This window comes from Phodopus roborovskii, unplaced genomic scaffold (genome assembly GCF_943737965.1).
Source record: "Phodopus roborovskii unplaced genomic scaffold, PHOROB, whole genome shotgun sequence".
NCBI classification, from domain to species: Eukaryota; Metazoa; Chordata; class Mammalia; order Rodentia; family Cricetidae; genus Phodopus; species Phodopus roborovskii.
Genome location: NW_026126639.1, coordinates 6,640,388 through 6,668,172, shown reverse-complemented (window position 1 = coordinate 6,668,172; position 27,785 = coordinate 6,640,388). Strand labels below are relative to the sequence as shown.

Sequence of the window (27,785 nt, the reverse complement as noted above, 5' to 3'; positions counted from 1 at the left end):
TCTTCTGAGACGTAAGGCAGTCTCTTAACTGTAACCCCTGGAAAATAAAAACAGAAACACAGATCACATACTTCCAACATACAACAGCACAGAATATGCATTACCATTCCAAACGGGAGGAAAGGAGCAGCATAGTGAGAAATTCTGGACCAAAGCAAGACCAAAAAAAAAAAAAAAAAAAAAACCAGCTGGGCAAACTCCAAACTCCATATCCAAGTCTGACGTCAAAGCTCTCTTCAGATTTCCAGCTCCTTTCTGCTTTGCTAACCACAGTACACGTCTCTCTCTTAGGCTGGTTCCAACCCCAGTTAGCAGCTCTCCTCAGCAGGTATCCCAAGACCCTGGCATCTCCAGCATCTTGGGGTCTCCAAGGGGATCCAGGATTCACCTTCACAGCTTCACACAATGACCTGCCTGGGCCTCCATTCAGGGACACCCCTGACACATGCCTGCCCTCGGTAGCTTCCCTTTGCCATGGCAGCAAACCCCACAACCTCTTTCTTGTATCCTTGACTAAAGCCAGAAAAGCTGCCGAGCTCTGCCGCTTTCTGGGGCTGGAACATGGCCTCCTTATTCAGTTACATCTGAATCAGCTTTATGTTTCCCTCACAGCTTTACAAAATGGAAGCTTAGCTGGGTCTCCACTCCCCTTACTCCAGCTAGCATCAGGCCTTTCTTTAAACTGTGTATATCCTTGAGCACTAAACTTGTCTCCAACATTATATTTCCATGTGCTCCTTTTCTCTTCAAACTGTACACTTTGTGTTTTTCCTTGCCCCTTTTCTTATTGTGGATCTGCATAAGACTTACCACTAATAACATGACAGCCAGTACTAGACTATCCTTAAATCTCCTCTGCCAAAGCCCTTAATCCAAAGCTCTTCGATTTGGCCTCAGACAGATATTTTAGGGCTATGGAAAAAAGCAGCCATATTCTTTGCCAAAATATCACCAGAATGGTCTTTAGGCCTCTTTAATATTCTTTGCCCCTGAAGCCTCTGGCACTGGGCCCCTACATTCCACACACTGTCTTCCATGCTCCTTCTAGAATGGCCCAGTAAGCTAAGCTCCACTTACAGTGTACAACTGCTTTTCTATCCCATGTTCTGCCAGCCAGCGGGCAGAATTTCAGGCGAGTCACAGCAATGCCATGGTCTCTGCTCCCAACTTCTGCTTTGGCCATTGTTGTGTTACTGTGAAGAGGCATCATAACCAAGGAGACTCCTGTAAAAGAAAGCATTCAGTTCAGGGCTTGCTTATAGTTTCAGAGTGTCAGGCCGTTACCACCATAGTGGGGAGCATAGCCCCGGAGGCGAGACCTTTACGTCCTGATCCACAGGGTCTCTGGCCACTTACTAATACTGTTCGGGGAGAGAGAGAGACACGACAGACAGACAGACAGACAGACGGATGGACACAGACTGGGCCTGGCAGGGGCTTTTGAATCTGCAGAGCACATCCCCATCAAGGCCGCACCTCCTTCGTCCAGCAGGACCAAGGGTACACCCTGACTTGCTTCCTGCCTACATACTCCCCACCCGGGTGTGATCAAGCACATCCTGTGCTGTTGGGGCAACCGGCCTTATTTACAGAAGTGAAGAGAATGTGGCTTGTTAGGTCTTTGTCTCCCTGCTCTTGCCCCTCCATCGGGCCCAGTCCCCACCACCACTGTCCCCTCCTCGTAAGTCCTCAGTACAGAACACCTTCAGAGTACCCCAGTGATGTGTGTTCTCCATGCTCCCCGCAACTCCTGGGAGCAAGGGCGGGTTATTGGCCTTTGACAGAGTGCGTGGCCCACTGGAGAGAGGAAGCCCGTGTGAGGACAGTGCATACCATCTCAGGCACAGGACACTTAGTGAGTGGTGATTCTCAGAGAGCTGTGGGCCGTGAGGGCAGGAGAGCTCGTCCTGGCATAGGGATGATCTGGGTGTTGCGGGATACTCCACAACCCTACCTACTTCCAAGTGTGTGCCAGTGAAGATCCCCAGTGGTCAAAAGGGACTTTCAGAATGCGCGCCCTCCCCACCTCTGTGACCTATTTGGCTAAGAGATGTTTGTTAGGAATGCGGGCATATCTTCCTGCCCACTGCCATCTCTAGATTAACTCACCAGCCAGTGTGTGCTCATGCTAAGAAGTGTCATTACAACAAAGACCCAGGAGCACACAAGCCTGCCACTCAGAAGGCACACGGGACTTTGAATGACCTGTTGACCTTGGACATGGTTTTAAAAATCGGTCTAGAATTGCATTTGGTGCAGAGCAAATGGGAAAAGCTTTGGGAAATGCTGGTAGGCCTGTGAAGATCAATTACTCCCACTGTGAAGAATTGACAGTTGTCAGGATGCAAATGGCTCCGTAGCCTGAGTACCGAGAAGGCACAGAACAGGAGGAACAGGTGGATAGGAGCTGGTCTTAGTGTCTGTTCACTGCTTGTATGACAGGGACTTTACCAACTATCCCCACAGTCTAAGAGTGATATTTCAGATGTGGGGGGAGGAGAACCCCAGCCTGGCGTGTGAACACCACAGTCCTGCATCTGACCTCAAAGTGAACTTGTGATGATGGATGTTTTCACGCCCATTATCTCATTCACACCGACCGTTTATAAAAGCAACTGGCTCTCACACACACACACACCTAGCATCATGCAGCTGGCACCTGTCTCCAGTATTTTCCCCAGTTTCCTGTCCACTCCACCATTCAATCCAAAGTTCATCACCTCAGTGGATTTCCCACGCCCTGGGAGTGAAATCTCTGGAATCAGGACAATACAGCCATCATTACGAGTGACTCACTTCCAGAGGACTTCGAGAAAAATGCTTTTACTCTGTAGAGCGTTGGCCAGATCCCTGGGTGGAGTCCGTCCCGTCCCGTCCCTCCCTCCCCCCGTCCCTCCCCCATCACTGCTGTACTGAGGTCACTGCGGCGAAGGAGGTGAGAGGTCATGTTTAGTCCCCAAGGCTTTCTTCCAGGGATCGGGAACTCAGGTGCCAAAAAAAGGAACAGAGCAGTTGAAATTCCAGCTGTCACGTCAGACGATCAAAGGCACCAGCCAGGAAGATCACCAGTGTCACCCAGGGCCAGGTGATGGCAGGGTGATTGAAACTACACACAGAAGGGGGCCAAGCACTTGAAATATGCGGAATTAGCAGTCTACCAAGGTCGGAAGGGAAGTTAATCCTGGGTATACTTCAGTCCATGGAACTGAGCTTCAGTAGCAGAGATACGTTTTTCCTAGTCATGCTTGTCTTTGTGATCATTTTTTTCCTCAATAGGAAATAGGAAATAAACAGCCAACCTTAGAGTAGTTAACCTCAAGTAAATTAACATGCGGCATGAGAATCAGACACTTGGTTAGGTGCGTGCGCACTCTGGAAGGGAGTTGCAGACTACAACCATAAATCAATGTTATCTGAACAATAAAATTACCGGTAAGGTTACTGAAAGGGTAAAAACATACAGCATTCTTAACTTTTAAATTTTAAAACATGTGAGTGAAACAGAATATAAGCCCAAACTTTAGTCCCAAACAGCTGTAAAACAGCTGCATCTGTGGACTTCACAGACAGGGGTGGAGATGGCACAGCGGGCAGGAGCTCTTGATGGTCAAGCGTGACGACCTGAGTTCAGATCCTAGCACCCCCCTTAGAAGCCCAGTGTGGCTGCTTATGCCTGCAACCCCAGCACTGCGCCAGTGGAGACTGGGTCATTCTGGCTCGCTGGCTGCCAGCCTAGCTGTGGTTTCGGCGAGAGACCCTACCTCAAAGAAATAAGACAGAGAGTGATAGAACAGGATACTAAGCATCCTCCACACAGACACATGTGCACACACACACACACACACACACCTTACAAACAGTAACTCGGAAAGCAGGAGCTCCCTTCTCACAGGCTACCGAGCGTATTGACTCTAGTTTACAATGTGTGCTTCTCAAAGAAGTAAGTAATTGTATAAACTAAGGACATTATCCCTCGACGTGACTGCTCTGGTGTATGGTTGAGCCAAGGAATGGTTGAGGGGAAAGGTTTTTATTATAAATATGAGTGAGAGTAGAACCAGAGCCATCGGGAAGTGTCCAGAGCTAGAAGAAGACGTAGCAGATGGAACACGGCCAGCAGAGTGGACTTGGTGATGCAGAGAGACAGAGAGAGAGAGAGAGAGAGAGAGAGAGAGAGAGAGAGAGAGAGGAAGACAAAGAGAACGAGGGCAAAGGGAAGCAAGGAAAGGAAGGGGCTAAGCCAAAATAGCCAGGTTGTAAGGGATCCAGAAGCTAGGGAAGGGAAGCCCACAGGTTAGAGAGGTTTAGGGTAGGGGATGGGGTGAGAAGATCTGAGAAGTGCCAGGGTGGGTCAATCCCACCAGTTGAGAATAAGACCACTACCACAATTTAGTGGTAGAGATGGACTTTCTGACCTGGTCCATCTCTGGGTTTCCAGAAAATGGCCCCAAATCGTGGTTTGCAGGGGCAAAACCCATAATTCACCCCATCCAATCAGGGATAAGCATACATCCTGATGAATTTCCTGCCTGATCAAGCACATCTTGTTTAGGGGAGTGAAAACCTGTGGTTTTTTACCCCCATCCCCCATAAACAATAGCCTTCAGCATTTCAGGAAGTACCTGCCCTTGGGCAAAGGGCTTGCAGGTCAGAGGTGTTTTTTGTCTGTCTGTCTGTCTGTTTCATGGATCTCTTAGGCACCGTAAGTAAAACTTAAAAAGTAACTCTGGTTCTCACAGATGCCAGCATGGACTCAGGTTGTGTTAATCTAAGCTACTCCACTTACCATAGTCTCGGGAGTCAGATATTGGGGTGGGAAACTAACCTGACAGACAGGTCAGAGAAGCCCAGGAGCAAACAAGTGACCTAGGCACCCTCTATGGCTAATCCCTGTCAACTAGTCCCTGGCTCCGCCCCCAATCCAACACTAATTTTATTAACACAGTCTTGGAGTGTCACAGCGGGGGACAGATATCCAGCAACAGACTCAGTAGCAGGCACTCGTAATACTGGGAGAGCCTGGTGGCCAGCATGCGCTTGGTACGCGAATAGCCATTTGTGTGGAGTTTCTTTCCAACCTGACAGTAATGATGATTTCAAGACCGTGGGAGACGCCTGGGGGCAAATAATTAATCCCCGAAGCCAACATTTTTACATGTTACATTGATCCCACTTCACCCTCTGAGAACTGGCTCATGATTTAAGTGAACTGCTCATAAGAAATAATAGGAATATTCTAAATAGAAACTTGGATTCATAGCAGTTCATTTATTTGCTGAGGGTTGAGTGGCTCATGTATTATTTGGGAAAACAAATGCATTGACAGGAATGGTTTGCCTTTTTAACACCTAAGAGGACAAGTGTTTAAGAGAGAGACAGACAGACAGAGAGGGAGAGGGAGGGAGAGATAGAGACAACTGCTTTAGTTTAGTTCATTTTTCCCAGCCTCCTTTTCCTCAATGGTGAAATGCTATACAGGGAATCTTTAAATAGGGTGTTGTATGAGAAAATGCTTCAAAATGCCATTTGCATTAGCACACACTGGGGTGAGCATTGCCTTGGCTCTTCTGCGTTAAAGGCCAGCTCTGGATAAATGACAGGTAGAGCAAGCCCTGTAGGCTGCTAAGTATCTCCGCTCCAGCTTGGTCAGAAAGGGCCGACTGCGGTGGCTCTGCCGTGCAGAATGAAAGACTGACTGACCCCTCCCTCCCTTAAGGTGCATCGTGTAGCTTGCTGACGCACATTCCACCCTGCTTTTTCTTTCTCTCGGATTTTAGCAAGGCTGGCTTTTACTTCATTGCATGCTAGTTTTTGTGTCTGGACTGTTTTAAGTTCTGAACATTTTAAGAGCTGTATTGAGCGGAGTCGAAGGAAAGTGAGGGAGGATTCGGGAAGAGCATCGAGGTCAATTGTTTCTTCTCATAGCAGACATGGGCCTTCCACCCTTCCCTGGCTGAGGTAGTCTTATCAGGTTCTGATCCAGAAACATTAGAAAAGATCCCTTGTAAATGGAAGCTTTTCTGCCCCACCCCCCACCGCCCAGACCTGCAGCTGCTTATAAAATAATCACGCAGAGGCCTAATATTAATGGTGATTGTTTGGCCGATGGCTCAGCCTTATTACTAGCTAGCTCTTACATATAAATGAACCTATTTTATTAATCTATGTATTGTCACGTAATCGTAGCTACGTTACCTCATTTCCTACATGTCTTGCTTCCTCAGTGGCTGGCCAGCATCCCCTCGATCCTGCCTAGCTTGACTTTCCTGACTAGCTCTACTCTTCCCTGCCATAGGCCAAAGCAGCTTTATTCGTCAGCCAATAAAAGCAACACATATCTACAGCATACAGAAGGATGTCCCATATCTATCCCTCCCTGAAGGGACCCCAGACCAATTGTAAGCACTGATCAGGGAACTGGTAGCCCCGTGACCTCAATAGAAAGTTCCCACCCACGCACGGCAGGGAAGATTCCTTGGCAGAGGAGTAGGATGAGCTCCCGAGGGACTAAAATGTGTTTACTCTTACAGATTTACATTTTTATTACTCTTACAGTGCCGGGGTTTATTTACCTACACCTCTGAGTCTAAAGATTTTGCTCTCTGCTATGTTTATTTAGACGCCTTCACCCTACACCTCTGAGTCTAAAGATTTTGCTCTCTGCTATGTTTATTTAGACGCCTTCACCTGCAAAAGCACTTGGCCCTCAGCTGTAACACAGACATGCCGTTTCACGGGAAAGTTCAGGGTCCATTTGGGCTGTGACACATGCTCAGAGTGCCAGTTTAGAAGCTCAAGTTTAACACTTTGATTTTCCAGGCTGTACCCACGCCACGCAAGTGCACTGAACAACCTCGGGACACTGACAAAGGACACAGCAGAGGCAAAGATGTACTACCAGAGGGCGCTGCAGCTCCATCCACAGCACAACCGGGCACTTTTCAACCTGGGGAATCTCCTGAAGTAAGTGGGGTGGCTCCTGCCGGCCGGGCCGGCGGGCGGCCTGGAGAGTTCCAGAGACCCTGGTTTCACTGTATGGTTTTCACAACTTGCTCATCATTAATTAAAAGCTGTATATCTCTCGGGTGTCTTTCTGGGATCAGATTGTCAGTCACCGGGAACTGAGAAAGAAAACACAGCCAAGAGTACTTAGGGTGTGCTGTGCTACAAAAAGAGTAAGGCTACAAAGAGCTTTCCTACGCTTCTAGTCTCTTAGGAATCTTTCTGAAGGACTCCATTCAAGGCTAACATTCCATAGTATGCTTCCAAGGAAGCAGTGTTCTCTGAGGGTAAATGAAGGGCCTGACCAGGAATCACGCTCAGCTTGAAATAAGGAAAAAGCAAAAACAAAAACAAAGCCAGGTGTGCTGAGTTAGAATAATTCTCAGGAGGAGCCGCAAAGGTAGCTCAGTGGTTAAGAACAAGCACTGCTCTTGCAGAGGACCCGAGTTCAGTTCCCAGCACCCTGTAACACCCAGGGCCCTGTAACTCCAGGTTCAGGGGATCTGATGCCCTATTCTAGACTCCACAGGCACACACACGTGTGTGAACACACTCACAAATGCGCACACATACACATTAACACACACATGCACACACACACACACACATTCACACAAGTAAAATTAAATCTTAACAAAGTAAAATAATGACAGATCAAAAGGCACGAGAAGGGTGAGTTCTAGCTACCGAGACATCCGGCTAGCTGCAGGCACAACTTTTACTTCGCTTTATACCCTCTGTGAACACTGTGTCTCTGTGTGAAGTTGTGAGGACACAGTTCCGAACGTCACTAGCATGTCTATGTGTGCCTTGTTTATGCCAAGCGCGTAGAAAATCCCACAAGATTGGCTTTCCTTAGATGATTGGCTTCTATAGCACGAGTTTCAGAGATCTTCTCAATAAGTATTTCTTTTTTTTTTTTTCCTAAGAAGCCAAGCAGAACGGCTGACTGCAGAGTGAACTTCCTTGTTAGGGATGCTATCCAGAGTTCTGTGCTCAGACTATACAGCATGGCACCATGGCAGAGGTTCTGTGCCCTTTCCTCCTGCTGGGGACCAAGCTGACGATGTCAACCCCAGCCCTTCTTCCATCCTTCAGTTTGTCTCCACTGACTTCTTCAGTGGTTACATCTGAGTTAAAACTGTAGGAAAGAATGCTTTAGAACGTGGCTGTGGCTGCCTTAAAATGTGGCCATGGCTGCCTTAGAATGTGGTCGTGGCTGCTTTAGAACGTGGCCGTGGCTACCTTAGAACGTGGCTGTGGCTGCCTTAGAATGTGGCTGTAGCTGCCTCAGAATGTGGTGGTGGCTGCTTTAGAACGTGGCTGTGGCTGCCTTAGAAGATGGTAATGGCTGCTCTGCAGTAAGAGAGGCTACTGACTTACTGGCATAAGGCTTTCTCCCGCTCAGTAAAATCAGTTATCACCCAGATCCATAGCATGGCTTTACATCTGTGTAAGACTGGCCTGGCTTCTGGGGACCTTTCATTTCTCATGGTGCTCTTCCAGTGAGTCCGCAGCGTGAGTTGGGAAGAGGAAATGGGGATCCTAAGATATGCCATGCATAGGGATAAGCAGCCTTGTCTCAGTGTGAGTCTCAGAATCTAATGGATGAACTCGTGTTAATACCTAACATTTGTGTAGTACTTTCTAACTGACAAGTTATATATACACAGTATTCTTGTAACATGTGTGTGCGTGTATGCAGCTGCACTATGAAATTCTTAAAACAGCCTGTACTGACAGGTGTTACCATCTTCACTTGCTTTCACAGGTGAGGAACCCAAGTTTCCTCCAAGAGCTATGTGACCCTGACCTAGGCTTGTGGCTGACCCAGGACTGAACTCTGCCCTTTGACTCCTTGCCTTGTTCACTTTACGTTCCCATTTGTCCTAAATAGTTCCCCAGCCCCCGGATTAAATAATATTAAGCTATGTAAGAGCTTGCCTTGGCTCTTGTGTAGACTTTCTGATAGTGTTTCTGAAGGAAACAGCTCAGTTGGTCTTCATCACACAGAGGTTGCTTGCTAAGTGACAGAGGAAGGGATGCAGGAAACTGCAGAGCACCTCTGTATTCAGATGACTCTGAGCTAACCTCTGCTGCCTCTAATGGGCTTCTGGGCCAGCAGTAGTGAGTAGACATCAAGAAAAGGGTAAGAATGTTGCAAATGTGGGGTGAAGTGTTGAGATCTCCTGTTTCTTCATCCATGCCCTGGTTGTCTCTTGAGTCAGCTTTTGAATCATCGGAGTTTGCTTTATAAAACCACGCCTCTTTCTGTAGAGTAGGACGTAATGCTCACTCTTTGTGTATGAGCAGCTCAGGTCTGACCATTCCTCAGAGGCAGCCACTCACCATTCCTATTTTAAAAACAAGGTCACTCGAGTTTGGACTAGAGAAACCTCAGTCCCTTTAGCTCAGCAGACCTAACCACTGCTTCCCAGTGACCCACGTGGAAAGTGCCGGCCAGCTGTGAAATAGTCACCAGCTGCCTGGTAGGAGCTGTGTGAGAGCTGTGTCTGCAATGTCAGGAAGTCATTTAAAAACATATAAAAATGAACTTTAATCATATCTTTAATTAAACCTTAATCTGTCTGAATTATTATTTTAGTACATGATTAATATTTTAAAATGGTTTAATTTTTTATCATGAAACATTGAAGATTTGAATGAGATGACATAAGGTTCTTACACTAAATCTGTTAAACCCGATACATATTTGATGTTCACAGCCCGTCTCAGAGCAGCTCACTATACTTCACATGTGCAATAACCATTCATGGGGATGGCTTCTCTCTTGGCCAGCACCAGCTTTTACTAATAACCTTGACTTTGAAGGAAACAGGTCCCTTGTCAAGGCCTGAAAGTCTAAAATTGAGACGTTTCTCTGCCAGAGAATGCCAGCCAGCTCATTGCAAGTTGCTTAGATTCTTGGGATTATATGACCCCTGCTGCAGCAGTAGACTCTTAAGGGTAACCCACCTGTGTGAGGTCTCATTCGAGCATTTCTTGGGACTTTGAAGCTTTTTCTGTTGTGAGTCTGTATAGCACATTATGGAAGAACACCGAGGAGGAGCAGCCCCCAATTCACACTGGTCAATAATGGCTACTCTTGGAACTTAAAACATCAAAAAGGAAAAATGAAAGAAAGAAAAGAAAGAGGCAAGAAAACCTTGTGGTTTTTATGGGCAAAGATTGCAGAAGTCCCCAGAGGCACAACGGAGTGTTTAAAATTGGGGTGTGGGGGAACATTTATGTGAGTGCATGATTAAAATAGATGGTGGTGTTTGCTACTAAAATGGAAAACGAAGAAATGTGAGGGCTCATGTCATACCCCTACCCATTGCTACAACAGCCTTGCATTCCTGATAGAGGGTGTGGGTGTCCAAAATATTTCTATGAATCTGATGAAAACAATACAGAACATACCAGAATGTCCAGCAATGGAAGTGTGTGATGAGATGGATAGCTCCTTCAGAATGAAGACCCTCTAAAGATTGTGAAGACATAGAGACATAACTATTGTTTTCTAGTAAACTCGAATATCTGGTGCATACTTCCTCATAGCATCTTCATTGGCCACTCAGCGTTTTTATGAAAGGACATCCATATGTGCACAAGATGCTCCATCTCTACTTCTCAGCCTTGTCTTCCTTTGAGACAGAGTTGCACTCTGTAGCTCAGGCTAGCCTTGAGCTCATGGCAGGCCTCCTGCTTCAGCCTCCTGGGTGCCGGGATTTCAGTCACAAACCTTTACTTTTTAACTCCGACGCCTCCCTTTCTGAGATATTCCCCAGCTTCCGAAGCCCAGCCCGGCACCTTGTGGTGCCATCTGCGTCTTCATCTCTGCAACTTCACGGTACTCTCTCTCTCTTCCAACATCTCCGTCTTGAGCTCCAGGCGGTGCTTTTCACCGCTCCACAGCCTCTGCTGCCATCAGCAGTGAACTTCAGTGTCTGTGTTTGCTCCCTGGGTTCTGTTCACGCTTCTCTCCAAGGCTGTGCATCTCCACTGCGCTTGGGCTGTGCCACCAAACTTCCTACGTGTGCAGACATTTTCATTCTATAGTTCCTGGATTCTGACCTTTGACTTTTGGCCTCTTACCTCTGCTCGCTCACCTTTCCTTTCTCCCACTCTCTTCTCTCCTAGTGACCTTTATGAATTGTCACCTCACAGCCATTCTCGGGGGCCGTTTTCACGTAGTTGTTTTCTTTGCAGACCTCCTGTGACGAGCACAGTTCTCCCTTTATGCCACCTTACTGCTGGCCTGTCCATAACTTTGTTAGATTCCCTCTATTGAATATGCCATGTGACATTATCCAATACCTAGTCTTCTTCATCCTCTCTATGGAACGTGGGAGCCCTTACGCCCTCTGCATTGGCAAAGAATCCCAATGTCTCCACATTCAGGATTTCCTGCCCCTCACCACTCATATCCAGCCTTCTGTCCTCAGTGAACCCAGCCCCAGCTAATCCTGACCAGCGGTCAGTGTGTGAAAGACACCTGCCAGACTACATTGACTGAGGCCCTCAGCAGGGGTTGAAGTTAAAACTACTCTTGTGCACCGAGAATGGCCCATCCCCCCCCCCACAGGGTCTGTCCAACAGACTAATCTGGGAACTGAGAACGCAGGCTGCAGCCCCGTAACTGAGGGCACAGCAGACCATTGCCTGTGAGCATGGCCCCCATGGCTACGCACACATGCCTGCACCATGATTCCAGCTCCTAAGTCCATAGTGGAGTTCTCTGCTGTGATAAACACAGTCGAGGCCAGAGCAGAGTTCCGCAGGAAGCAGTCTTAAAGGAGCCTGGGGCTTTGTTGACATTCTCTGGAAGGACTGTCACCAGCTTTCCTAGCTCAGCTATTTCTAGGAAAAGTTAATGCCCCGGGGCCAGACTGCCTTGCCTTGTCAAGTACAAGAGTTTCGAGAATCTCCAGCCATCACTCTGCTGAGTGGCTTTGTGGTTGATCTGCCCTAAGTCCCACAGGACAGACCCGGAGGGAGGTGGCTTAAGGAAGGAATGGTCCAGTTAAAGGCTAATGGTGTCATGCCAGTCACCGGGAACTCGTTTTGCAGACGCTGTCATACTTTAAGCTACCAACACTTTAACCTCTATCTTGAATCAGTCCAGCGGGGTTTTTGCTTCGACACAAAATCTCACTCTGGTATTCAGGTTGTTGGAGGGATCAAAAAGCTTTCAGGTACAGAGATGCTCTTTACACCAGACGGAGAAGGATGGCAGAAAGAGGAGCAGGCATGCTTTGTGTTCTCACACCCATCTGTGGCCTGCAGGCTCCGTCGCAGGCCGCACTTGGGGAGTGAGACTTGGCTTAAGGATGCCTCCCCTTCTCAGGGGCTCCCATTTCTGCCAGCTTCCTCCCTCCTCTGCCTTCCACAGAATCCAGTCTCCCCCCAGCCTCTCTGTGGGCTAGCACACCGGCTCTCTGCCCTCACCCTTCCTGTTACCTTCCTCCAGTTGACAGGAATGATGGGTCCATTCACTCCTCCCTTAGGACCCTGCCCACTGGGAGCAGCGGGTGCCACCCCCATAACTCTCCTGTCCAGGCAGAGAATTTACTAGGACAGGATCTCATGCCAGAAAACTGCAGAGAGGGCCCTGACCTCAAGTGCTTCCTGTGACATCAGGCCGTGTCCTTTCTCAGAACAGGCAGCTGCTACCGTGTGATGATCTCTGCTTATCAAGTAACTTCAGGAAAACAGTTTTAGCTTGCCGTGGCTTCACCTGTTCATGTATAAAGTAGGAATGATCCTAGAAACTGAACTCCTCTGGGATCAAAAACAAACGAAAAGAGATGAGTAAGATCCAAGGCAGAGGCCACAGAGAGCACACACTCAGAGTGTTAGGATCTTGGTGTCATGCTTTTAACTGGTCTTACATGGGGATTTTTCCTCAAGGGATTTCGAGGTTGGCCCAGCATACAGAGTTAGATCTTATCCCAGAGAAAATGAATCAGTTGTGTAACCAGGGAGAAGCGTTTGGAAGAGGATGTGAAGATAACCAGAGCCATTTGGCCCTCTTGTGTGTGAATTTTCACATTAGGAAAATGAGCACAGTACCTATCGTGTGGGGCTGCTGTAAGAAATGAATTCATAATTCTGTGAGAATTGACGAGAATGCCCAGCCCGCGGTTATCACTGAGCCGAGCTGTGGAAACACACGCATCAGACTCTGTATTGGTCTCTGGTGGGAAAAGGTGCAAGGTGACCCCCCTCCCCGCCCCCAGGACTAGGCCTAGATCTGTCTGTGTTTGCAGAGATTCCGTTCTCCATGCTACATTGTATTTGTTACGTTTATAACATCAGTGTCTGCCAGAGAGATGCAGCAACCGAACCAACAGGACAGGGGCGCTTTCACCCTAGGCCGGGACTTGTAGACTGCCAGACTTGCCGGACTTCAGGTCCCAAAGGAGACCCAATAGCAAAAGCAGAGAGTTTGCAGTGGGGGACGCAGCAGTGCATTGACTTCTCCAATTTCATAAATTGTCTGTGACATTTTCTTCCTTGGGTATAAACCATAGATGAACATTTGGCCTGGCTTGGCCTGGGCCGGCAGCCACCATTAAGAATTCAACTTGTCACTGGCTCACACACTCTGGACCAACAGCCATGGAGTCTGCGTGGCTCTGCCCTAGGCCCTCTGCGTGTGGGTGACAGTTGGGTAGCTTGGTCTGTTTGTGGGGCCCCTAGTGGTGTGATCAGGACCTGTCCCTGGAGCATGAGCTGGCTTTTGGGAATCTGCTCCCATGCTGGTTTGCCTCACCCAGCCTTGATGCTGGGGGAGGGGCTTGGCCCTGCCTCAACTTGGTATGCTATGCTTTGTTGACTCCCATGGGGGGCCTGCCCCTTTCTGAATGGAGGGGTAGCGGATAGGGAGGTATGGGAGGAGAGGAGAGAGGGGAACTGTGCTTTGTATGTAAACTGAATGAAAAAAAATTAATTTAAAAATCTCAAGTCAAAAGTAAATAAGAATCTATACTAAGATCCTTAAAATGAGCTTGTGGAGCTCACTAGTTAATTGTTCTTCCAGAGGGCCTGAGTACCCAGAGCCCATGTTGGATGTCTCATAACCCTCCAACTCCAGCTCTGGGGTGTCCAGTGCCCTCTCTGGACTCCGTAGATACCTGCACATGGGGTGTACAGACACAGATACACATTTACAAGCATAAAAAAAAAAAAAAAAAAGGATTTCAGACTGTGGTGCTGTTAGAAATGACACAGACGGTGTTCACATCATTATACCCGGTTCCAAGCCCACTGGTGATGCCTCCAGAGTGTTGGCCTGAGGTCAGTGTTTCTTGTTAACAGACTTGCAGACCCTTCAGTAGAACTCCCCAACACCGCAGAGCAGGCCTGCTTGTTTGTTTCTCTTCCCGTCACTAAGACCGAATCCCTGACAAGCAAAAAAATGTAAGCGAGGAAGGGCTTTCTTCTCTGGGTTCCCAGTTATAACGAGCATATAGCCCATCTTGGTTGGGGAAGGCGTGGCCTTAAGGAGCGTGAGGTGACATTGTGTCCACAGTCAAGACGCAGTGAAATGGACAGGAAGTAGGTCTGGTCTACAAAACCTCAAGGCCTGCCCCCAGTGATGTCTGCCCTGCCCCCATCCTCCAAAACCCAAAGGTCCGCAACCTTCCATAACAACACCTGCACTGTCTCCAAGTGTTGTTGCGAATTCAGACACGAGAGGAGACTGTTAGACCTCAGCACAACCAGAAAGAACCACCTAATCTCTGCTAAAAGAAATGAGAATCTGGGAGTCCAAGCAGAGGGCTAAAGCGAGTGCTAATGAGAAGTGTCCTTCTCCTGTCGTCTGCAGGTCCCAGGAAAAAACAGAAGAAGCCATCGTGCTGCTGAAGGAATCCATCAAGTACGGTCCAGACTTTGCTGATGCCTACTCGAGCCTGGCCTCCCTCCTGGCTGAGCAGGTAATTGTTTCCATTTAATTCCACAAGTGTTTCTTTAAACGTGACTGTGACTGCCGAGTGCACCTGCCAGTATCATCACAGATTTCTTTATTATAGAAACAATGTAACTAATAATTGGTAGCTCCTGTCCAACACCAGGCCCAATGACACCAGAAGCCGCATTTTCTCTCTGTGTAAGGATCAAACTGAAGATGCCTTGCAGCAGTCACTTGGCGCAAAGAAAGGGGATGATTTGATCCCACACATCCGTTACCAAGGGTACAGTTTGCATTTTAAGCATCTCAGAAGTTCCGGCAAGTAGCAAAATTAGAATAGTCTGTGAATATTTAAGTGACAGAAATTATAAACTTAGTTTTTATGCCATCCCAAGATCCTTCCTCAGACACAGAAACCTGTGGACTTGTGGGTCCCACATATAAAATGGAATTAGAGGTGAAGAACTCTTGTGCATGTTTTCTAAGTATTTAAACTTATACAGGAGCACTGTACAGGAGCTATGTTAACAGCTATCTATGCAAATAGCTGTACACTGCATTGATTAGAGACTAAAGACAAGAAACTTCAGTACAGACAATGTTTTCTGTGTGTGTGTGTCTCTGTGTGTGTGTGTGTCTGTGTGTGTGTGTGTGTGTGTGTGTGTGTGTGTACACACCAGGTTCAGAAGATGATATCCAATGCCTTCCTCTGTTGCCTTCTGCCTTTTTCCTTTGAGATAGGGTCTCTCCTTGTGCCTGAAGTTTACTCTTTTTGACTACACTGGCTGGCCAGTGGTCTCCTAGGATCATCTACCTGTTTGTAACTGAATCATTGGGGCCAGGGAGGCATGTGGCCAAGTGTGTACTAGGGACTCAAACTGTGGTCCCTGAGCTTATACCCAGTACGCTCTCTCCCTGTCCCTTTTCTGAGTGTTTGATCTAACGTGTGGTCTGTTGACCCTGCAGATAGAGGGGGTACCTGTGTTCTCTGCACAGTACAGACGGGCTGGAGACAGAAAGCCTATCTGAGGTAGATGATTTTCTTGAATGTTGACATATAGTGTTTTAAATTAAGGCAATCCTCCATGACGTATGTTTTCAGTCTCGGACAGCCTTTAGCTTATGTTAATGAAGACACTGGAAGGTTTTCTAGAGAAAAGATTGCCTGCATCCCTAAGTGCCATCTCTCACTTCACCCTGGCTCCTCCGACTTTGAGAAATGCACACTCTGCCTCTGCCTGTGACCTAGGCATGCCAAGCACCCTCGCCGGGCAGGCGTTTTCCTCAACCACCACACATCCCCGACATGGATCCATCGCCTTCTTCCTGCCATGCCAGCTTCTACCCACACAATATCTTGAGGTCTTCCCTTACGACCCTTTGCTTACTTCCTGCCGTGACTTCCATCACCTTGGCCTGTGTTTTCTATTCCTTACAAAGTCATACCGTCTAACGTGGCTTTTATGTGTTATGTGTCAATGGGCCCCCACCCACCTCCAGAAAGTCTGAGTTTGTAAGGACAGTTATGGAATAAACTTGAAGAATTTGCAGTGCCCACTCCATAGCCTGATCTGGATGGTGCTCCTGTTGTACAGGGGGCTGGCTTTGGGGGCCACACTGCTGTCACTGGATCATGCTCCAGTGTGATGATCCACCCTGCCCCGAGGACTAGTCTGAGAAGCAGTCATGGGGCCCTATTCATAGTGACCCCAGGCTGTCAGCCGTGAACCTGTTGCCGTGGTCCCTCACACATGCAGCGTATCTTTAAGAGGCCCTGAGGGTACGATATCCATGTTCCAGTGCTGGGAAGCCTTTATTTGTCTCTCCTAAATTACGTTTAGTTTTTATTTTCTTTTCAATCTGGTGCATGAAGATTGTTTTATTTTCCGGAAAGGTCAATTCTGTCTCTACTTCGTCTCTCCTCGACTGACAGCCATCTGGACTGCATTAGCTGCTCCTGCCCTATGCTGTTCTTAGGTCTACATTTGTTGTTATTATTTTTCCTTAATTCGTATTCAGCTCATGTTCCCGCCTTGATTTCGTTATGCAGCAATGAGGTGTGAGTGAAGACTGAGCTAGCAGTTCCCAGCTCAGATCTCTTCTCCCAGCTCCCCAGGCGGGTAGCAGACACAGAATCGCTCTCTTAAGGAAGAGCACAGCGATAAGCAGTATCACATTTGCATCTACAAGTGATAACCAAGTGTCTTGGGAGTTCTCGGTGGACTGATTCCTCTTTACCATAATAGTTCTCCTTCCTCAGGACCATTCACCTTCCAGTTCCTGCCCAAACTTTCCCCATCTCCCCATTTTGTGGTGAGTTATGTTTCCAGAGATCTCTGTGTTCATCATTCTGCCTGTTGCTATGAACAGATAACCCCCAACGAGCACAGCTCAGGAAGGAGGAGGGGTTTATTCTGCTCAGTCTGTCATGGGGAGAAAGGTGTGTAGTGTGTGGTTCTGTGGCGGTGGGAATATCTGACTGCTGCCCGTCCTCACCTCAGTGGTGCAGGAAGCAGACGGGAAGCGGACCCAGCTGTAAGTCTCAAGACTTGGTTTCAGTGCCCCACTTCCTCTACCTAGAGAAGCTGTTAGGGAACCAAGTGTCTCACGGGGGACCTTTCACCCTTGAGCCGTGACGTCAGCATACAAACTCTCGCCATGTATTTTATTTCTCGGGTTAGTGTCCTGAGATAAAATTTAAACTATGTGGGCAGGGAGATAGATGGCTGAGTTTGCAAGGATGGACCTGGCTGTGAAAGATTGGAGTCTGGAGTTGTGAAGCAAGCAGGATTCCTACCTGTAATTACAGCAGTTGGGGAGGGGAGAGAGGGTGGGTTCGCCCGAGGAAGTCTGCCTCAATACAGAAAGTGGAGCACGATGGGGGAAGACACACAAGGTCAGCTTCGAGCCTCTGCATGTAAGCACTCACACAAATGTGTACACACATGCACCCATGCACGCGCAGCACAAATGCATGCACTCTCACATGCACGCATGCACGCGCGTGCACGCATACACACACGCCACATCACATTTAAAAAAAAAATTAAAATTTTCAGGCTTACCTTGCCCCGACCACAGGGTTCTCTAGGAAAATCATGGTCTTAGATATAACTCTAATTAGGAGTTATTGCTTATATACAAATAAAGCATTAATGTGTTAATGCTGTGAAAAATAATGGGCCTTAGCAGGCATCACAAAGTGTCAGCTGTGTTCCTTTTCTAAACTGATGAATACTGAGTTGAGTTAAAGATGATGCGTAAGGACTGGAGAGATGGCTCGGCGGTCAAGAGCACCGGATGCTCTTCCGAAAAGCCCTGGGTCGATTCCCAGCTCACAACTGCCTGTAACTCCAGTTCCAGGAGATCTGGACCCCTTACACAGACATAAATGCAGGCAAAACACCATGCACATAAAAATAAATAAATCTTTTAAAAAGATTAGTTTAAAAAAAAAAAGACACTATGTAAAATGATCAAGATGTTTAGAGATCTTGGCATTCATACTAGCCCACCCGGTTCAGTTACATCACTATTACGGTAGATAGACCTATACCAAGCAGTAGTTTGTTGTTTGTTTGGTTTTGGGTTTTTTTTTTTTTTAATGAAATAAAGGCACTTTTCAGGCAAAAATTTTAAAAGAATAACATATACTCTTCCTTTAGCTGAAATCCAAGAGTGTCAGATGGTATGTTTGAAATTATTTCCTGATTAAGTTATTTTCTGTGGGAACATGGGAAGCCTAAGCAAAAACCTATCGCATTCCACACAGTTGGAGCTCAAGAGCTGTGAAGAGAAACAGACTATTCAGGAGACCTCCATCTTTTCTGACAGACAGAAATCACATCCTTTGGAGGAGACCTCCATCTTTTCTGACAGGCAGAAATCACATCCTCTGGAGGAGACCTCCATCTTTTCTGACAGCCACATCCTTTGGCCTCTGTCCCACTTTGGGAGCTGAGAATCTCACTGGAAAATCTGGAGGGTTCTTCTACCCTGAGGGCAATTGGTTTTCACTTGAAAGAAATAAGACAGCTGTTAGGCAGAACTCAGGGCCCCTTCCTTCTCGAGTCTACACATATGACCTTAAAGTCTGGAATTCCTTTGGGAAGAAACAAGGTTTCTGATACACACTGTATGAACAGAAGGTCAGGAATCCAGGCCTGATGCTCTTTGAAGCAGCCCCTTTCCTGGTGGCAGCCCCTCTAACAGTATCACAACCTTTCAAACACCAGAAAATATGGAAGCAATATTCTTAAACCTTGGTCAGCATGCAAGCAGAGCTACCATCTGCCACACACACACAGGCCATGCCCATGCTAAAAGAAATAAAGACTGAATAAAATATCACATGTGCAGGCAAGATTCCAGAAGCTGTGTGAACTTTTTACATTTATTTGTATTTAATTTCGAGTTGGCAGTGGGCGTGGCCTATGGGCTGTGGGGCACTTGGCAATTAGGATGTCCATACAAGATTTGTCTTTTGAATATGCTTGGTTTATTCACACAAACATCCCTTACACTATTATGCTAATGTAAAAATTAAACAGACATTTCACCAAGCCAGGAACAGCTGATTGGACAGAAAATGTTGGGGAATCTTCTCCACTAAGGACACTGGAAGCTTCCAAACTCTACCCACATCTACTTGTGTCAGGCTGGGAGGGTGGCACTGGAGAAGGCCCAGGAATCCCTCGAGAGCATAGACCAGGGTGGGTACTGACTAGTGGGTCTGCGTGTGCCCAGGGAGAATCCAGAAGCTCGGTGGTTACCAAGAGAAGGCCAGGCACAGAGTCTTGCGGCCTCTGGCTGATGGGTAACAACCGCAGACACCAGACAGAGAAAGGCAGAGCCATCCTAGAGGCCATTTCTAAAGTTACAGTTTTATCATTTCTCTGGGCAGTAGCTTTGGCTATCAGGGCTCACAGTTGGGGGTGGTTCAGTAATATATCAACACCATCCTGCAGTCACTTGGTTAGTGTATCAAAGCCTGTCTCGGGCTAAGCTATCTATGTGAACTGCCTGAGGCTGCCGATGAGGCCTAGCTTTGACAGAGCTGCCTGGTAGCAAGCTTGGGCATCAAATTTCAAGTCATAAAACAAAAAAACAAACAAAAAGATATGTTCCTACCTAAGTTCTTTCTCTTGGCCAGAACCTTCTGATTCTTTAGAACTTTCTAGTCCTGTCTTTTTTGCCATTTAAGTACTTACCCTTTCCAGGTAGCTGTTTCAGTGGAGGAAATTTTGGAATGGTAACTTTCTATTATTTGTTTATGTCTTTAAAAAAAAATAAAAACTTTATGGCCATGGGGATAGTGGCTCAGGTCTGTGATCCAAGTATTTGGAAGCAGAAGCCTGAGGTTCTCAGAAACACAGAACCACATCAGGGTCCCTTCGGGACAGGGAGGTCACCCCCCCCCCCAGCCACTTTTAGACACGGAGAAGCCAGAGAAAAGCCAACTCTGGCAGATAATGAGATTAGCCTTTTCTCTTGTTACAGAAGAAATGGGTGTGGTGTGTTAGAGTCAGAGAAGTGGCAAGTATCCTTCACTCAGTGTAGCATCTAGAAACAATGTCATCCTGCCTCGTTCAGGCTTCTTACACACACACATACACACACACACACACACACGTGCGCGCGCGCGTGTGTGTGTGTGTGTGTGTGTGTGTGTGTGTGTGTGTGTGTGTGTGTGTTAACCCTTAGGTTTATGTGCAGCCTGAGTGGGTTCTTTTCCCTTGCCGTTAGCTTATGAATAACAGCGTGCATTGCCTTGTGTACGTGTATGGATGCACTTCTATGCCAACTCTCCCTCCACTGCATGGGTTCCGAGGACTGAGCTCCGGGTCCTTCGCCTGTTGACCCACCTCACAGTGTGCCTACAAGCATCAATTTGATGCTGACTTACTAGTTAAAAGTAATGTGCTGTAGTTCACATACAAAGGTACCAGCCGTTCATCTTTTGGATTCTCCTTCTGCCTTCCTCCTCCTCCTCTTCATCCTCATCCTTTTCCTGTAAGCAAACTTTTTTCTTTTGTGTAAACGATATTTAGAGCTAGGTGTGGTAGCCCAACACTTGCAATGAAAATCCCCCATGTACAGGATGTGCAGGTGGACACCTGGGATAGGAAAGGGTCTTCAGACTTCAAGCCAAATGAGACCATATTATGAGGAGGTGATTTCTCTGAGTGAGAAGTAAAGGACAGTATTGTGAGGGAGGGGAGGACCTTAGGGCTAGGAGGGTATTTCAGTCAGTCGAGAGCTGGTTGAATAAGCATGGGGACCAGAGTCTGGTCTCTACTACCCATGTAAACAGCAGGGTGTGATGGATTATGCCTATAATCCCAGCACCTGGGAGGTGGGAACAGGAGGATCCATCCCTGAGGTTCACTGGCCGGCCGGCCTAGATCTGTGAACCTCAGGCTCCAGAGAGAGGACAGAACCTGAGGGAAAACTCTGGACATTTGCTTCTGAGATGTTAGATGCAGTGGAGAAAGTGAACGCCCCTCTGGGTACCATGCAACAGAAGGCGAGAGTCTTAGGGAGGCCATAGCCTGGCTTCTGCCTGGCTGTCCCCAGAACTCCATCAGCATTCAGGGGTAGATACTGAGCTTCTCAGACAGGGCTATAAGTCCCTGATCCCATAGGAACTTGTAACCACCTAGTTCTTTCCACAGAACAAGACTTGGCATTACATTAGAAGTAAAGGGCATGAAATTAACGTTATTTATAATCCCGACCACTGTAAATGGGTTTGTAGTCCATTGAAAAGCTGAACTAATATGGAGACGTTTATAAGATAGTTTCCTTTCGTGTATTTGGGGTGTGGCTATATTTGATACCAGGGTGAAAGAAGACTGAGGTGTGGCTTCGTAAGCGACGGGCTCGGTTTCTCTCCTTCTGCAATGCTGTCATGAACTGGGTCAGTCACACTCAACACTCTCGGCTAGGTCAACTCGGAGTGAACCCCAATGTAAGAATGTATTGATTTAATCACTTAGCTCATGGTGACTGAGCATGCAAATCCCAGCAAACGGCGCAGGTCCATCAAGTGGCTACTCCTGTGTCTCGTCTCCCTGCGGTCTAGTCTCGGAAAGGGGACTTTGAAGCCTGCAGCAAGTGTGGACAGCGCTCTGCACCAGGAGGATGTGTGGGGACTTGAGCCCGAATGGCTAAGGGTGTGGCAGGGGCCATAAGCTACCAGGAAGCTGAGGGCGAAAACCTTTCTGGCCAGGGGTAGACCGCGTGGATCTCACATCTGCCAGAGTAGAGGATGGAGCAACAAGGACGAGCGAAGCCGGGAGTCACGCACATGGGTCTCCTCTTTCCTGGCCCCGTGTCCTTCCTTCTCGTGCATTGCCTCGTTTACCTGAGAATCCCATAGGTGTGTACGGTGTAATGTGATCACACCCGTCCCTGTCTTCCCCTCTCCCTGACACCATCTCCCTGTTGCTGGAGTCTCTTTTCCTGCCAGGTCCTGCCATCCCTTCAGCCCCAAATAAGCACACAGAGACATATATTAATTGTAAAACTGTCGTCCGATGGCTAGGTCTTCTTACTGGCTAGCTCCGTCTTAATTACTAACCCACAACTACTAATCTATGTCTTTCTTCATGGCCTTATCTTACCGGAGAACTCCAGGAGCGTCCTACCTTCCCGGTCTCTACATGACGTCCCCTCGTGGTCTCCCTCTGCCTGCCTTTCCCAGAATCCTCCTCATCTCCTAGCCCCGCCTATCTCCCGGCCTCTATTGACCTAACAGTGTTTTATTCATCAACCAAAAAGAGAAACGTATATACAGAAGGACGTTTCCCCATCACCCCCCCCCCAACACATCTCTCTCCCATTTCCATGTCTTACTCTCTTTTCTTTAAATGACCCACTTTGTTCACTTAGCTTCATCCACCAGAGCATGCACAACCTTCGTAAAAGAACGGTTCTCCCTCCCCCCACCCCACCCCCCGAGCTGTCAGCTGCCGGTTGTCCCTCAGTTAGGAGTGGGGCTGGCTGTCGATAACTCTTAGCGAGGGAATCTCGTGGTTTGGTTTTTAATGTCGTTTATTCTGGGAGCTGCACTGCTCACTTGTTCATGGCACCTGCATTTTAACTCCCTCCTCCCTGCCTGCTAGTGCGTTTCCGGAAGGCTTTCTCAAGGTCCTTACCTTGGGTTAAGCCGTTCCTTCCCCTTCCCCTTACCTTACCCTCCTCCTTCTGTATCCAGTGCTATCCCTTCCAGTTGCCATGTCCTCCTCACTGCCCTTTTATTGCTCTGGCTCTCCTCTTTGAAGTGGCTGTCTCTCTTTTGCCGAGTTGTCATACACACACACATTGCTCGCACTCTGCCGGGGGACAAAGACAATGCAGCATCAGAAAATGCCAGCATCTCCTCCTCGGGGGAGGAGGCGCGCCAATCTCGTTGATTCGTTTCAACTGGATGCGAAGGAAAAAACGAGGCATCAGATATTGATAGAATGTTCCCCAGCTATGTCCTGTGATCACTTGAAGTCGATCGCTTACTGTCCTGTAAAGAAAATAACAGTGTTGAGAGTAAGGAGGCGGAACCCTCTGGGTCTTCATCCTTGGAGCTGCTGTGTCTTGAGTAGTTTCTTAGCAAAGTCAGCAGGAGGTTAGGAAGCCACAGACTGTGCGGTCTTGTCAGACTGCAGCTTCCCGGGAATGTCACATCCCTTAGTCTCCAGATCTCCACTTCCCTAAGGTTGCCAGACTAATCAGTCCCCAGCTTCGCGCAGTGTCAGACCCATGAGTCCTCAGCTTCCCATGGCTGTCACAGACATACACCCCCAGCTGCCCAGTGCTGTGCTAGTGAATGGTCACACATTTCCGGATGGGGTCCAGACCTGCAGCTGTGGTCAGGGAACTTTTCCTATTGTTAGGAGAACCCTTTGTATACCTCCTATACATTAAATACATCTTGCTGTGGACTTCCCTCTAAGTCACCAACTCTAACAGTGTTGAGGGAGCCAGGGTCCACAGTGGTCTATGCAACTTTCCTACAAATGTGAAAAAGTAGCTTGTTTTCCACTCTCGTTCTTTTGTGAATTTGCAGTCGTTTTCGGTGGTCACACGATATATCCACAAGTCAGGAAGGGCTTGTAAGGCCACACTTATCACGCTTAACAGAACAGAAAACCCTGAAAAACACACGGTCACAAAAGCAGGTGTGATACTCCACGTATCTTCTACTACGTCAAACATTAAAGAGATCGGTAAAAGGAGTCAGGAGACAGCTCAGTAACTAGCAGGTGCATGGCTCTCAATTCTGTCCCCAGCATGCCCACAACCAAAATAATCCAATATCTCAATTAATGCCACTATTGTACCTTCTTCTGCTTTGGAAGGTATTTTTATATAGATGCCTTGTTTATGTTAGAGCTCATTGTTTTAAATAAGCTATACCACTGAGTAACAAGCCTTCCTTCCCACAACCATCAGCTGCCTGCAGCTCCTCAATGAGAACTTATAAGCCCCTCCCACCCAGGGCAGAATGCAGCAGGTAAAGACCCACCCAATTCTTTATATGTAAAGAAGTGTACATGTGTACGCACACATGTGCACGCCCATAGGTACGTGCGTGCCACCATGTAGGTGTGGAAACTGGAGACAACTTGAGGGAGTCAGTTCTCTCCTTCTGCTATGTAAGTTCAGGGGATTGAACTCAGGTTGCCAGGCTTGGCAGCAGACACCTTTACCCACTGAACCCTCTCACAGGCCCCTGGTGGACAGTGCCCCTACTTCCTATAACAGCTGCAACTGTGATGCTCTATGAATTAATGAACAATGATGCCCTCTAATACTTTGTAAATGTTGGTTGGAATCTATCTGATGTAGTGTACACTCTTCCTGTCCTTTAGCATGCAGGCGCATGTACACACACACACACACACACACACACACACACACGTGCGCGCGCTTTTCAATGGACAGTGTCTTCAAAGCTTTCTTTCAGGCTTACTAAGATCAAATGTACCTATTTTGAGATTTTTTTATTCATCTTTACCTTCTTTGAGTTTGACATTTGTCAAACTTGGCAGCTAAGGGTGCTTGAGAAATGCACATCTCCGTTTTGCTGGCCTACAAATCTCTGATTCAGTGCATAACGCTTGTCACATGTAAACTTCCCCCTTTCTTCAATGGTGCTGAAATAGCTAGATTCAGACAGACAGCACACCAGATGAAGAGTCCGTGGCGTCCCTGCCAGGCTCCCAACCTCAGCCTCTGGGCTTACCGAGCGGCACAGAAGACGACCTTCACTTGCAGACTGAGGTGTCTGTATTCACAAGACTGATGATGTCATGATAACTTGGGATACACTTTTAGCATCTAAAGGAAAAGTTGCAAAGCACTTTGTACTGGATCAGTTTCTTTTACCCGACTTTCACAGCAGTCCTAGGAAATTATTTACATAATTTTCATCCATGTATTTTAAAAGAAAGGTTGATTCAATGAGTTTAGAGAACTGTGGGAAAAATACCCATGAGTTGTTGTGCTCTGAAAGGGGTCAAGACCAGCATTGGACCCACCCAGACCCCTGGACGTGCATCTCAGGTAGGAGCTCTGGGCAGTCTATGGGGCCTCTGGTAGTGGATCAGTATTTATCCCTAGTATAGGAATGGACTTTGAGAGCCCATTCCCCATAGAGGGATACTCCCTCAGCCTAGACACATGGGGGAGGGCCTAGGCCCTACTCCAAATGATATGACAGACTTTGAAGATCCCTCATGGAAGGCCTCACCCTCCCTGGGAAGCAGAAAGGGGATGGGATGGGGTTGGGGGGGTCAGGGAGGAGGGGGAGGTCAAGGGAACTGGAATTGGCATATAAAACAAACTTGTTTCAAACTTAAATTTAAAAAGGGAAAAAAGTTATTGTGTTCTGAATTTAAAAGTAATGGAATTGTAACTAATTAAAATATGTTAAGGTGTGTAGAGCAGGAGGGAGTTAGAAAGTAGTCCCCTGGAGGTGTGGCATGTCTCAAGGGGACAGATGGTCCCTTTGCAGAGGCCAAAGCAGAAAGCAAAGATTTATTTTTTTTAAATAAATTATATCGTTTTAATATTGGACATCCAATTTTTAAAGTATTTTTATGTGCACTGGGTTTATTTTGCCTGCATGCATGGCCGTGAGGCATTGTCAGATCTTCCAGAACTGGAGTTACAGACTATTGTGAGCTGCCGTGTGGGCACTGGGAACTGAACCCAGCTCCTCAGGTGGAGCAGCCAGGGCCCTTAACTGCTGAGCCATCTCTCCAGCCCCCTGAAAGCACAGAATTAATGAGGCAAGCAGCGCAGGAAATACTTCAAGAAGAGAAGGACTTAAGACAGTGTCCTGCACTGTCTCCCCTCATCACCCGTCCAAAGACCTGCCCCGATCCCCAGCACTCATGAAGTTGAAGCAAGAGGCTTCTGGTGAATTAGGAGACCAGGCTGGGCTATAGACTAGGTCAACTTAGACTACAGAGCAAGTAGGGCTCTGTCTCTCTCTGTCCCTGTCTCTCATACACACACACACGCACACACACACACACACACACACACACACACACACACACGTTGTGAAACTCCCCTGGGGATATCTTAGATGGAGGTAAGGAGGGAAGTGTTCTGTCAAATGGACTTGTCAACCCCCTAGCACCCTGCCTCCAAGCCCAGCGCCCAGCGCCCCATGCCTCAGCGCCTACACCGATATTCAGCGTTTCCATTAGAGTCACCACGGTGAGAGAACCCCACTCAAAAAGCCATTCTCAGCCCTTTCTCACACACAGGTCTGGATCCATTCAGAAGCTACATCTTCTTTGTAAGTATCAGTGTTTGCACCAGAGGAACCAAGCCATTCCGTGTCTGTGCGCGTTGACTTGTATTCCGGCAAAGCTCGTGGCATTTTCTCTTGGTGCCTGGTATACAGTCAAGGCTCAGTAAGCGTTTGCTCTTTTCCCTGCTCACTTCCAATCCTCACTGTATTGCTCGTTTAAAAAAAAAAAAAAAAAGCTTTATTTTTTATTTTTCTTTGTTCTGTGCTAAAGGGGAGATTTAAGGAAGCAGAGGACATCTACCAGGCTGGAATAAAGAACTGTCCGGACAGCTCAGATTTACACAACAACTACGCGGTGTTCTTAGTCGACTCTGGTGAGTGAGGCACTCTTCAGCTGGGATTCCCTTTCTCATACCAGAGGCAGGTATCCGCTGTGCAGGGGGCTTACACTATGGACCCGTGCACTGTGAGGCTCAGAACCCTGTCTGTAAGAAGACTCCCCAGAGCAGGAAGTGACTTTGCCCTTCTTACCACCGTATCCACGGGGCTGTACGCCAGTGCTGCAAATGTGGCTGGTGGCTGTGACGGACTCCGGACTCTGTTAAGCCTTTGGAATGGTTTCCTTGAAGTGCACCCCACAAAGGTGCATCCTAGCAGTTGACATGGCGGTCTCCTGTGACAGGTGGACCTGGGCATAGATTCTGTCTCCTCTATGATACGTACAGAGCTCAATGTATCCTCAGAAGTAATATGATGACCCTTGGCCTTAATACAGAAGTGTCTCTCTGTTCCGTTGGCTCGGTGACTGTCTGCCCTACGGGAGAACTCAGTGTGATTAGTATTTTTCAATATTGAGTGCTCGGGAGGATTTTCATTTCCTAGGATGTTTGAAGCTTTTCTGTTTAATAAGCTTACACTCGGATCATCCAGGGAAAGCGAGCTGTGTTTGCATATAAATTGCTGTGTGGTGCCCCCTGCTGGATCACTAGACCATGATAACACATCTTAGAGGAGGAAGACAGTCTGCACTAAAGCTTGTCCTTTAAACTCAGCAGCGAACAGCCCCACGTGGACCCCTGAAAAGGGCCCCGACAAACCACT

General features: G+C 47.6%; 1 protein-coding gene across 1 annotated transcript in view; it reads left to right on the top strand.

Annotated features, from left to right (window-relative positions):
• Tmtc1 (transmembrane O-mannosyltransferase targeting cadherins 1) overlaps positions 1 to 27,785 on the top strand; it is a 171,249-nt gene that overhangs the window by 131,767 nt on the left and 11,697 nt on the right. Inside the window, exons 12-14 of the mRNA XM_051173381.1 lie at positions 6,820 to 6,963; positions 14,837 to 14,945; positions 26,956 to 27,058. Coding sequence (XP_051029338.1) covers positions 6,820 to 6,963; positions 14,837 to 14,945; positions 26,956 to 27,058 — 356 coding nt within the window. The remainder of the gene's footprint in view (positions 1 to 6,819; positions 6,964 to 14,836; positions 14,946 to 26,955; positions 27,059 to 27,785) is intronic.